Source organism: Ptychodera flava, chromosome 7, assembly GCF_041260155.1.
Source record: "Ptychodera flava strain L36383 chromosome 7, AS_Pfla_20210202, whole genome shotgun sequence".
In the NCBI taxonomy this organism is placed as follows: Eukaryota; Metazoa; Hemichordata; class Enteropneusta; family Ptychoderidae; genus Ptychodera; species Ptychodera flava.
The window spans coordinates 17,675,803-17,689,110 of NC_091934.1; the positions used below are offsets into that span (position 1 = coordinate 17,675,803).

General features: G+C 37.3%; 1 protein-coding gene across 4 annotated transcripts in view; it reads right to left on the reverse strand.

The window, feature by feature from the left end:
• Positions 1-13,308, reverse strand: part of LOC139136908 (sulfotransferase 1B1-like) — a 139,600-nt gene that overhangs the window by 122,440 nt on the left and 3,852 nt on the right. For all 4 annotated transcript variants that reach the window (XM_070704756.1, XM_070704757.1, XM_070704755.1 and 1 more), the window contains exons 2-3: positions 8,813-8,936; positions 8,247-8,466 (exon numbers count right to left, since the gene is read on the reverse strand). In XM_070704756.1, the coding sequence (XP_070560857.1) occupies positions 8,247-8,466; positions 8,813-8,936 (344 nt within the window). The remainder of the gene's footprint in view (positions 1-8,246; positions 8,467-8,812; positions 8,937-13,308) is intronic.

Below are 13,308 nucleotides of genomic sequence, written 5' to 3' on the forward strand. Positions count from 1 at the left end.
TGTCTTCTCATTATTTACGTCATTGTTATACAAGAGTTAGCATTCCAAAGTCTGTCACCCTAATTTTTTCAAAGTTTGGAGAAGGCCGGCATTTCCATCTGAACGATTGAACAACGTGAAACGCAAAATTCCATGCATACAATCCGGCAATATGTACAGTATAAATACTGTATATGCTCCAGGTACGTATAAGCTTATTACTCCACAAAATGGCCACAGGCGGCGTGAACTTTCTGAAAGGATTTCCTAAACGTCCTACTTGTTACCTTAGAGACAGACTCATATGTGATGCCCTGAAGGTATTCTCCGCCAGTAATTCCAGTTTCTGTCAACATGCAAAGCTCAACGATATGATTATAGCACGAGACGTAGTGTACAGACGACACATTCACGCGCAAGTCGACTCAATTGCGCATGCTCATATTGGCAGACTACACTGGCAAACGAGTGCGCATGCGTGAAGTTATACTTGTAGCACAGATTTCGTGGAAAAACTCATGCTTTTGTTCTAACTCCATCCCAAAACTTCCTCGATTGCTTACAGTAAATGCACATGAACAAAATAAAACCCAAAAACGTCAGCACAGGGAGAGGATTTATGGTTTTCGCCACAACTACAAATGCCACTCTGAAGATACGTTTAACATTCCATTGACATAGACTCTCCACAGTCGCTGTGCCTTGTTTGTGGGCGCCCACGACTGCCACGATGGGCCTGCAATTGAAGGCTACGCTGTGCTACTCGACAGCTGTGAGCATGCGCTGCCAGACACAACGACTGTTGGTTTTTGCAAGTATATGAATATTCATAAGGGTAATGATGTCAACAGAAACACCTATCTAGCTGGGCGGAGAGAATATACGTACGACAATTAGAAGTCACCACTATTGACAAAATTAAAATAAACAACACCTTTTTTCAGAATTCCCACAGCTTCAATGAATTGTTATTAGATTTCTATATAATACTTATAGCCCCTAAACTTGTAATAATAATTAATATAAGTATTATATAGAAATAATAACGCGAATAATAATAGGTTCAATTTCCGTGAAAATTTCACAAGTAGGGTATTTTGGGTCGAAAAGACCAAATATGATATCGATTTCACTGCCCCATGTTTCCATGGTAACCATTTTAGGGGTTGAAAATTTCATTTTTTCTAATATCCCATGAAAAGTTACTTTGATTGATATGAAAATTATCTAGTGAGGGAGTTCGGGTCAGAGAACACAAAAACCAGACTTATTTTAATGTTTCAAGTTGCCATGGTAACTATTTTGGCATTGAAAATGTTCCTTTTTTTCCCTTATTTCTATTAAAAATGTACTCGGACATAAATCCCGGTATTTTGGGAATAACCTCATTATTATACACCTTTTTTAATCCAATTTTACCTCGAAAAAATCAAAATTAAAGCTTTTTTTGGGATGACCGTCCCGCACTGCACTGAGCGATCGCGAGCAAACTGAGAACGCGTTAAGCGCGTCCGCTAAGCGCACAGAACGAAATTTCAAACCCGCGCAGTGCAGTGTACGTGTGAGAAATTGTAGGCCGGCAGCATAATTTCACCCGAATTCACAGGCTTTTGATTCACCACTACTAACGTTGTGAAGTACCCAATGTTTAGAAGTATTTCCCCGCATTGACGTAATGGTGTTTTGAGGTCAAAGGTCAAATAGCGTCCAATAACACCAAAGTTATTGTACTCCGCGGCAAAGTAGCGTCCTCTGATACCGAAATTTACTGTACGAAGAAAACTCCAAAGATTGCAGACGCAGGTGTATAATAATAAAGATAATGTATATTGGGGCCATTCTGGTCAAAATTATGCTTTCCGTTAATTTTAGTGTGTCAGAGTTAATTTTATAGACCAGAAATAATTTTTCAAGCATTTTTAATTTTGTTTCATGCAGTCATCTCAAATAAGTGTTATGTAGTATAATACTAACTTCGCATTCATCAAATTAAGTTTATGCCTCCAGGCTTCAAATTAATTTTATGTGATAAAATTAATTCTACTAGTATCTCAAAATAATTTTGTGAACCCAATTCCCCTTAGCACCCAAGATTCACTGGTACTTATTTATTTTAGGATTGACAATTAATGATTTGTTTGTCTCATTCAAGGAAGAATAATGAAGACAAATTATGACCATGTATGGTGCATTATTTTAGTGTGACCTGGCGTGACCCCATAAACTCTATGACTAGCTAGATCCCTTTCCATGGTAGCAACGGCTTAATTTGAACATGGTGCCTGTATACCTTTAAACACTTTTTAAAAACCAGCAGGCCAAGACAAGGGGGAAATATTACAAGATATCACGTTATAATACTGCCCTACTTGACATAGTATAGGGCTCTCACTTGTGCGAACGTCGTAGGAAACACTTATTGCAACAATTTACCCTAAATATAAAGAATCGGCTGTCAATTAAACTGCGGTTGCTAACCAACCGGAGGTAAACAGTGAGACTAAACGTGCCCAGAATACGAGCGCAATAGACTAATCGTTTTGGCGCGTGCCAACTCAAAATTATAGAAAACCGCAAAGACTAGTCGTTTTGGCGTGTGCCGGCTAATCGCTAACAAAAACAGGAAACCGCAAAACCGCAAAAAGTGATAAAGAAATGTAAATAGCTATGGAATAGTTTTTTATAAAAATCTCTACATATGTATATCAACTTGAGGAATAAGATTTTGACCTGTAGCACGATGCTCAATGGAATAGCCAGTATTATTGTGAAAGGCGTTAGTCATATCAAACTACTGACGTGCTACAAAATAATTAATCTTTCCACCTTTCAGCTTGATGAAAAACGCATTTATTGATTCGCCAAAGGCCTGTTGATTCGCTTATTTTTGTACAAGTTCTACATGGACATAGGAAAAAGTTCGACTCACCCTCTGGATTGTTGAGCATACAACTGACTGTTTCAGTGAATCCGACATGATGAGAGTTCTCGAATCAAAACTGTACTGTAGCCGTGCTCGAATACAAATATCGTCCCATTAAATTACGTCATTGTTATACAAGAGTTAGCATTCCAAAGTCTGTCAAAGTTTGGAGTAGAGGGCGGCATTTCCATCTGAATAATTGAACGACGTGAAACGCAAACATTTCCATCACATATGTTCCGGCAATATGTACAGTAGAAATACTGTTTACGCTGCAGTTACGTAAGCTTATAAGCTTATACTCCACAAAATGGCCACAGGCGGCATGAAGTTTCTGAAAGGATTTCCTAAACGTCCTACTTGGTACCTTAGACACTCACATGTGATATCCTGAAAGTATTCTCTGCAGTAATTCCAGTTTCTGTTGACATTCCATCATTTTTAAAGCTAACGACACGATAGCACGATAGCACGAGACGTTCTACTGTCACGCCACGCACTCTCAATTGCGCATGCTCTGGAATCGCGTCGCGCCTCTGAAGGGCGCGCGCGTGTTCCAACAGAAAGAACGCGAATCGCAGGGTCTCTGCCAGACTACACTGGTTAGATTTAATAATGAATTTTAATATTACCCCTAATGTATGGAAAATATTCGTTCGATGGTCGCAGCATAGCAATTTCACTGCAGAGAGAGAGAGAGAGAGAGAGAGAGAGAGAGAGAGAGAGAGAGAGAGAGAGAGAGAGAGAGAGAGAGAGAGAGAGAGAGAGAGAGAGAGACAGACAGACAGACAGACAGTTAATTTATATTGGAAATCTTTTTCATAGGAGAGAGAGAGAGAGAGAGAGAGAGAGAGAGAGAGAGAGAATTTATATTGGAAATCTTTTTCATAGTCGTGACTTTTGATGGAAGAAAATTGCGCTGCACGTACATCAATGGGAAGTCACCCCTATTGACAAAATTAAAATATATAACACCTCTTTATCAGAATTCCCACACAGCCTCAATGAACTATTATTAGATTTCTATATAATACTTATAGCCCCTAAACTTGTAATAATAATAATAATAATAATAATAATAATAATAATAACAAGGCAGTATTGCTGAAGGCAATGAGTACTTGGGCCGAGATAGAGTAATTTTGAGGACAATATATACTACTATTCAAATATGGTCTTGAATTTCCTCCTGTCAATTAGGCATTTGATTAACTGGTTATTAAACGAAGCAATGGCATGACAACGGCAAAATATGTCTAGCAACTTTTGTGGAGTTTGAGGCAGGGTTTTTTATTATAGTGAAATTGCTTAAACTCCTTAAATATTCAAATTACAGCAAATTTCTTTTGTTCTCGATGGTAGATGTCTAATATTTAGATGGGCATATTTAGATTTCTACCCTATAGTTATCCCTATATACCAAAAATCGGTCATCTTGCTCTATTGCCTTGCTCAGAATTAGATATGTGAATAATTAATGAGGTACAATATGTGGTGTCATAAGGTGTCCCATCATACCAAATATGAAGGGTGTAGCACTTGTGGTTACTGAGTTGTGGACAAATATATATATTTGAGGTCAAAGGTCATTGAGGTCACGTGACATTTTGTCAAAATAATTGTATTGCTAAGTATTCCTATATACCAAAAATCAGACCTCTAGCTCTATTGGCTCGCTCAAAATTAGATACGCGCATAATTAATAAGTACAATATGTGGTGTCGTTATGTGTCTTATCATACCAAATATGAAGGATGTAGCACTTGTGGTTACTGAGTTGTGGACAAATATATATATTTGAGGTCAAGGTCATTGAGGTCACGTCACATTTTGTCATAATAATTGTATTGCTAAGTTATTCCTATATACCAAAAATCAGACCTCTAGCTCTATTGGCTCGCTCAAAATAAGATATGCGCATAATTAATGAGGTACAATATATGGTGTCATAAGGTGTCCTATCATACCAAATATGAAGGGTGTAGCACTTGTGGTTACTGAGTTGTGGACAAATATGTATTTGAGGTCAAAGGTCATTGAGGTCACGTGACGTTTTGACAAACAAATTATATTGTTAACTTATCCCTATATACCAAAAATCAGACCTCTAGCTCTATTGGCTCGCTCAAAATTAGATATGCGCATAATTAATGAGGTACAATATGTGGCGTTATAAGGTGTCCCATCATACCAAATATGAAAGGTTTAGCACTTGTGGTTACTGAGTTATGGACAATAATGTATATTTGAGGTCAAAGGTCACCAAGGTCACATGATATTTTGTCAAAATGTCTGAGATATCTGGTGAACCGATGGACTCACTGATGGACTCACGGACGGATATGACCCAATCTATAAGCCCCCTGGACTTTATCCGTGGGGACAAAAAACTGTGTCACTGCATCCTTTAGGCAATATGAATACGATGAGAAACTAAATTTTTATTTTTCTTGGCCTTATACATTAAAGTCTATGGAGAACTGCCTTATACATGGGAGTCTATGGAGGTGTAAACTAAAAAGTCCTCTAACACGGCCAAATTCGATCGCATTGTGAAACAAATCGACGTGCATCTGTATGGGGTTGGGTACTATTCTTGTGCAAAGTTTGAAAGAAATTGACCGGGCATGTCCGAGATATCTGCGTGAACGGACGGACTGACATGACCAAACCTATAACTCCCCCAGGACTTCGTCCGTGGGCACTAAAAACAACACAACAGTTTACAGCTACACGGCGGTAGGTTCATATCCAGAGCCCCGTACGGTCTGCCGCCGTCGCTTGAAAACAATCTCATAAACCTGGCCATATGGGCAACTGTGTATGAGCAGCTGGATACTTAACTTCCCGGAGAAGGCGAGCTGTCACGTTCAAGCTTAGGATTATTTGTCGATCAAATTTCAGTAAATTTACCTTACCTAGATGAAATTTTGTCTATAGGCTGAAATTTCGCCGAAGTTTGACAAAATTGCATCGATTTTTCAGGTTCATATCCGACATTTTGAGTTTTGAGTGCAGACAGAAATAAGTTTGAGGCAACATGGCTGCGACCCCATGTTGACCCTTAGCCCTGCGTACGATGTTATGTGCTACAGCTAACACACAGCATCGTACGCAGGGCTAGCGAGAGAGTTGCCGACATCGACGGTTATTTACGAGAAGTGAATAAAAGACCGTCATTTTGGAAGCGATCGAGTAACTGAGGTAGGCTGGGATACGACTTGGGCCCAAGAACGCTGAATTTCGGCAGTAATTTGGCTTTTTACGTCAAGTCCCAAATGGATTTGAAGTCACCGACCCTACTACGCGTACGGGTCTTTGCAGGGCTGTGGTGAGCGGGGCGATTAGCTGTAGCGGAACACACAGCATCGTACGCAGAGCTAGTTGACCCCAAGTGAAAATGTGTTCGCGATCAAATCTTCCTATATTTTTTTCAGAATTTTCGACAAAACCATTGCTTCTTACATCTTTTGTAAAATATAAAATATTAAAATAAAAATGCGATGTGCCATGTCTCCAGATTTCTAAAATATCGTTCGTTGACCGTTCGACGGAATACTCATTTCGCAAACTTGTGACGCAGTTGAAATTCAATACTGGCCGCCAAATAATCTTAATGAGACGAGATCATTCTAGACATCCTCCAAATTATCCAACCATTCGCGTTAGAGTTCAGATCGCTTAGAGGATCATAACATTCTTCGGCCTTCGTTTAGATCGACCCTAATCTCTCCCATTTAGGAAATAAATACACAAGCTACCTTGACAAAACTTCGTGCACCATCCAGGACCAAACGCACTACAAATCTGTCTTGACGTCATCATCTCCTTACATGGTAATCGGCATACCGTATTTTGTAGCAAAGGAGACACAGAATACGTCGGAGTATTCAGTTTCAAAACGTATTACATTGTGTGATGTTGTCAAAAAAAGGTAATGTTACTGCAGTGGTATAAATTACAAACACAAAAGTTCAAATCAGTTTATTTTGGACTGGCTTTACCCAACATTTCATATTGTTTCTTATGCCAGATTTGACCACGTGCTTACTGGCGACCCCTTTACATGCAAATTTTGTGTCAATGGTGTGTTCTCCTGGAAAAACAAACGTACGATTTCTATATGAAGGAGGCGAAATTTGCCCTCAAAACTCGAAACCACCCCTTTATGGGGTGTACCTAGCTATTTGAACGAGCTTCTCGAATCTGCAGCTCTATTTCGAAATGATGGTCTGGTTTTCTCAGCTCAAGGATAAGTGTTCTCCATCGCTGTGGGCATTACTATTCTCAACTGGGGGTACAGTTTCCAGTCGTAATGTTTTTCATTGTGTCCGGGATATAAAACCTTTCCTTTTCACAATTTTACTTCGATTAACACTAGTCCACATCTTGTCAGCGATTAAACATGTTTCAAGTTTAAATGTTAAATTCTGGTCTCGAGCCCTCTTGTTCGACCAAACTGAAATTACCCCTCCCACTTTGGCTCGTCCAGTGGGTGTAGCAAGGGTCGTGCCATCGCCTAGGAAACGGAGGGTGCATTAATTGTTGCATTTCGATGCACATTTTGATTATATTCAGAAGATTTTGTGGCAAAACAACTCAGATAGAGAAGCATTAATATTCACATCTCACTTATTCAAGACTGGCTGAGAGCAGCACTTCCATTCAGTTAACATCATTACGCCATTTATTATGCCAAGAAAGATGAAGCCAAGACAGTTTGCCCTCCCTGGTCTCAGCCAGAATGGTTATACCTTACAGAGTTTTTTCCCACGGAATGAAAACAAATGTACTTGGGCTGAGGCCCAAGTACAATAATAATAATAATAATAAAATAAAATAGCAGCAGGTATGTTGAATGGGGACTGTATGTACAATGTTGAACAAGATAAAGATTACACTGCGATTAAGCGTTTGCCCAAACATTAAATCGCAGCCCCATGCGGAAAAGCAAAAACCGTGGATACTGTGCATATCTGCACTACAATCTTCACATAAACTGCACAGAGTAGTCTAATGTAATGCATAGGGGTGATGTTTTCAACTGTGACATTCTATTTTCTCTTTCCTTTGTAATATTACTAAGTGTTGAAAATGGCGGGAATTCAAAATGACCTAAAATATTCGAATTTAGTCGTCAAATAATTCACAAAAGAATGGTTTCCTTATGCAGTAAAAGCCCGTATCCCTTCAGAGGGAGAATTCAGAGAAAACTAGAAAAGAATAGGAAGATATTTTGAGGTCTACAAATTTCAAGGGCTACAGCTGGTGGGGCTTTGTATTTAAATTTAAATGTAGTGATTTTTACTGAAAAAACTTCAGGGTAACAAATAATCTTACGCACCTTGCATTTCTTCTCTATAGCTTGACTTGGGAAAACCTGGTATGGTAAGTGACACTTTAACAGTCTTGGTGAAGGAATTTTCTCCATCTGCTTGAGTCCGATTGCAGCCTCCAGACCAGTTTTTTCCAGCAGAAGTAGCATCTTAATCGAACGTGACTGTATGATAAACTTTGGCAATATAGGTTCGAGAAATTTTAGGAGGTGTATCGTCCATCGCAACCTAAAATAATGGGAAAGCAAACTTCGTGTAATATAAGATATAAACTGTTGTTGTCAGCGAGCTGGAGGAGACTCTCAACTTCAGCAACACAGTTAGCCGTGCACAAAGCTCTACAAAGAGTAAGTGCGAGGATCATATATCTTTTAGAAAAACTGCGGAGATTTTAAAGTTGAAGAAATGCTTACAATTCAAATTCTTTATTCATTACACCAGAAAATGCCTTTATATCACCTTGCTAGTTTTAAAGGTAGCCATGTTTCCGGGAGCTTGTTTTTTGGTCAGAGCTTGGCTGTATATTATAGTTCTTTACAGGTTATTTTTTCTGTAAGAATATGAGGTGATTTACCGGAAGGGAAGTTCTAAATTGCTCTCTATCATTGGGGTTCTCACTAGTTGAGGTGTAGAGGAGTTGATCTCTGTGTTTCCTTCATTCATAATCAACGATACAATCTCTATCATCCATGTAGTCCCTAGAATTGTAGAAAATAAATGGGTTATCTGTAGTTCAGTGGAGCTCAGTCTTCTCAAAGGGATACAGTCGTCGGAACCGCGCTCAAAGGTCGTATGAGACCCTGTGCTGCGGCATTTTGTAATACTGACGTGTTTTGTAATAACTTACGCAAAATGTAATAAGGGTATCAGCATTTTGTAATAACCGACGCATTTTGTAATAACGTCTGCAGTATTTTGTAATAAACCAGTCTACGCGTTTTGTAACAAGGGTATCAGCATTTTGTAATAAAAAATTGTCTACGCAAAATGTAACAAGGGTATCAGCATTTTGTAATAATTCGCACTTTGTAATAACAGTTAACGCATTTTGTAATAATTTAAAAACTTTCCCCAGCATTAACAGATATTTTATTGACTTTGGAATGGTATTACAAAGTGTGTGTTTACTCGTTAAGTAAGTACAAAAATTGATCGCTCCCTGACTTCCATTTCAAATTAGAAAGACTTAATTTTAGATAGCTGTCAATCAGTATTTTTACCAACTGATCATCTGAGGCAGGTAACTACTAGATTTTGACTAGTTTATTATCATATATTTGAGAGAATCATTGGTATACACAGTCAGTTGATTTATTAATAGAGGATAACGACATTCTTTCTGATGTATTGCAGACAACCAGCAATCAACAGGTAGATACACAGATAAAATAAATATAATAACATAAAATAAATTATTATACATCTGCCTTCGCTAACAATACAATCGAGCTTCCTAAAAACGGGCACGTAACGGGCATGCAATAACCCCTTTACTTTCATATTTGATGATAAACAGTGCGTCATTGAATGGCTCCATACTGAAACTCCATACTGTACTTTGAAAATAACTTCGGATAAAAGAAACAGAAGTAAATGTATTACGACTGTTTGAAGGTGAAAAATATTATGAGGTAATAACGAAAGTTCACCAAGACCGCACTGTACAAATATGGCATGGCATCGCTGCTCGGCTCGTACATCGAATGTTGGGTGAACGCGCGATGTAAACAAAGATGGCGCTTACCCTTAACCCGCTCGCAGTTAAGAGGGCGATGCAGAATATGCCTCTAAATTGTATGGAATAATGCATCGGAAACGACGGGTGCATATATTCTTGATAAAAAAGGAGATGTATGATAATAATTATTACGAAAATACCGCAAAGTAAGCACTCAGACATTAGTGCAACGCATCGCCCGACGCGCTGACGCGCGTTAATGACTACATGGATGTGTCTTTATACATTCTTTGCGTTATTTTCGAAATAACCTTAACTATACTGAAGTAATCTAACGTAAACAAAACTAAAACTAAACTAAACTAAACTAAACTAAACGAAACTAAAATAGTCAGAATAATCTGATGTTTTAGTGATTTGACTTGTTTAGCTACTAAAGCGGAAGTATATCTGACCTGTTGAGTATGTATGTATGTATGTATGTATGTATGTATGTATGTATGTATGTATGTATGTATGTATGTATGTATGTATCTATGTATGTATTTATCTATGTATCTATGTATGTATCTATGTATGTCTGCATCTATGTGGGTAGGGAGGGGGAAGGGAGGAAGGGAGGAAAGAGTGCCTGAGTCTATCTATTTATCTATCTATCTATCTATCTATCTATCTGTCTGTCTGTCTGTCTGTCTGTCTGTCTGTCTGTCTGTCTATCTATCTTTCTATGGCTGTTATCATTTAATGATAATGGCAGATATTTGGCAGGTATAACCAGTAGGATAACGAATCAAATGTAGCTTAATCATAGTATTGCAGGGCAGCTTATCCTAGCTCGTTGGCTAGACAAATTTCACCATTGGGCGATAGCGTAGATTCAAAGGAGGAACACAACAGGAAAGAAATAGATCTGAGAAAACAAAACCATGGCTCAGTAGATATGAATTGTCACCTTTTACATACAAGGAAAAGTGGCTGGTCTGTCGATAGAGCTTTATTTTGTCCTTGTCTATGGGATGATTAAAATAAATTATCATTCAGTATTTTAATTGACTGCTTCATGTCAGTGTTTATTTCAGTATATTTTGATAAATATCAGCTGTCAGCATTGACATATTAACGTGCCCCTCCCATCTTATTACCGTAAATTATCGACAATCAACTTTAGAAAAACACATATCATACGTATAGAAGTTGCTTAGAATACTGCAACCTTTCGTACATTTATTTTCCACTTTAACCCTTTGCACCCTAAGGCCCTGGGGTGGAGTTGACATTTGGAAGTACCATCTAGCATGACGTCTGACTTCTTAAATTAACAAAGACTGTCCCCCATACCATTATATTTTTGGAATCACCATAAAATACTTTGTCCCAAAAATATGCAAATTATGGTCATGTGACCTCATAAGTATTCAAAATGGCCGCCAATATATAAAATATTGTATTTTTTTAACATATTTCTTTATTTTCATGGGAATTCCTCATTAACTCATCATTTTTCATCACCAAACCTATTTTCTATCACGTCAGCATGGACTGAAATGAAATTGTGACAAAAAGTTTGAAAAAACACTGATATTTTGTATCATTTTGACCTGCTAAGTGTAATGTAAACAAAGGCTCTGCATAAGTGTTAGGTCTGTCAAAGCATAATGTAACATAACATCCAGCACCTAATATTATGAAATATTTCCCACAGTAAGTATGTATATTTTGAATGCAAATGACACACTTGTCCCAAAATATGCAAATACTGGTCATGTGACCTAATTAGGTATTCAAAATGGCCTCAACAATATAAATTTATCATTATCTTTACATGTTTTCCAGTTTTCCAGTAAAAGATAATCGATATTTTATCATATCCCAATGCTAAATCACATTTTTAGTCCCATTACCATGGACTTTGATGTAAACTTTATACATTATGATAAACTTTACACAGATTTGATAAACCTTACACAGATTTTCTTGTCTTCACTCATAAGTCAAGAATTACACACAGCGCCCTTGAATAGGGGTCAGACAGGTCAAGGTATCCTATTTTATATCTTCTGACTATTGAATTTATCAAACTTTGTCCACAATTACAAGATATTTTTTGAATTGTAGTATTACAATTGCCCCAAAAATATGCAAATACTGGTCACATGACCTCATTAAATATTCAGAATGGCCACCAGTATTCTAAATTTACAATGATTTTCACATATTGCTTCTCTTTCTGACGACATTCTAAAGAATTTATCACTTCCCATTTCTCAATTATGTCTAAATGTATATTAGATTCTGTTGTCTACAACTGATGGTTCCAGGAAAATGTTTGTAACATCATTTTTATGAACTCAATAAAAGCTTCGTTCAAATCACAGTGTACACTAACATTACATCATTTTGCAAAACTCAGAATTTGATTATTCGAGTTTTGCAAACTTCATCCAATATGCATGCAAAAACATAAGAATACACAATTTTATTGTAACCAAAAAACAATATTTATTGTTTATCTTTAGTAAAAAATAGTAAAAATAATGTAGCACGCCCTAAAAATCAGACCAAAACCTTCAAAATGTCACAGGGAACCATTTCTGGATAAGGTGTGTTTTGTGGCATATACATCATTAGTATAATAAAATTAGGTCTTAGAACACAACACTGTCAATGTTGATGATGTCGCTGTCTTTTATCATATTCTGAGCTCTGCATGTCATCTCCAAGCCTTTCTCTTTCCATCCACCAACAGTAACATTGAAGAGAAAAAATGCAGAACGGTTTGCAGTATATTGTCTTTTCAAAGTACAGTACTGTATGTAAAACCTACTAAAACTTTCTCGGTTTGTTTTCTCAATTATAAATCGCATACAATAAATCTCATTCTGTCTTCAATTGCATTTTGACTATGAACTCAAACCCCTTAATATGGCGTTATTATGATAACCTAGCCTCGGTAGTGAGATATAATATCGACATCATTATATGCTATTACATTTTTGCGTATTCAGAAACCACAAAGCATTTTGAAATACATACAATATCAGCGGATGTTTATAATTATTACAAAATGCGTTAACTTATGTTACAAAACGCGTTTTATTACAAAACGCTGATACCCTTATTACAAATCGCGTAAACAATATTTTATTACAAAATGCTGATACCCTTATTACAAAATGCGTAGACCATTTTATTACAAAATGCTGATACCCTTATTACATTTTGCGTAAGTTATTACAAAATGCGTCGTATTACAAAATGCCGCAGTACAGACCCATACGACCAATGTAAACACTGTATCCAAGATACGTGGGTGATTGATTAAAGTTAAAAGATGTATGTCATGATCTACATCATATAATTGAAATGTTGCGGCTATGATGATGAGGTGCATC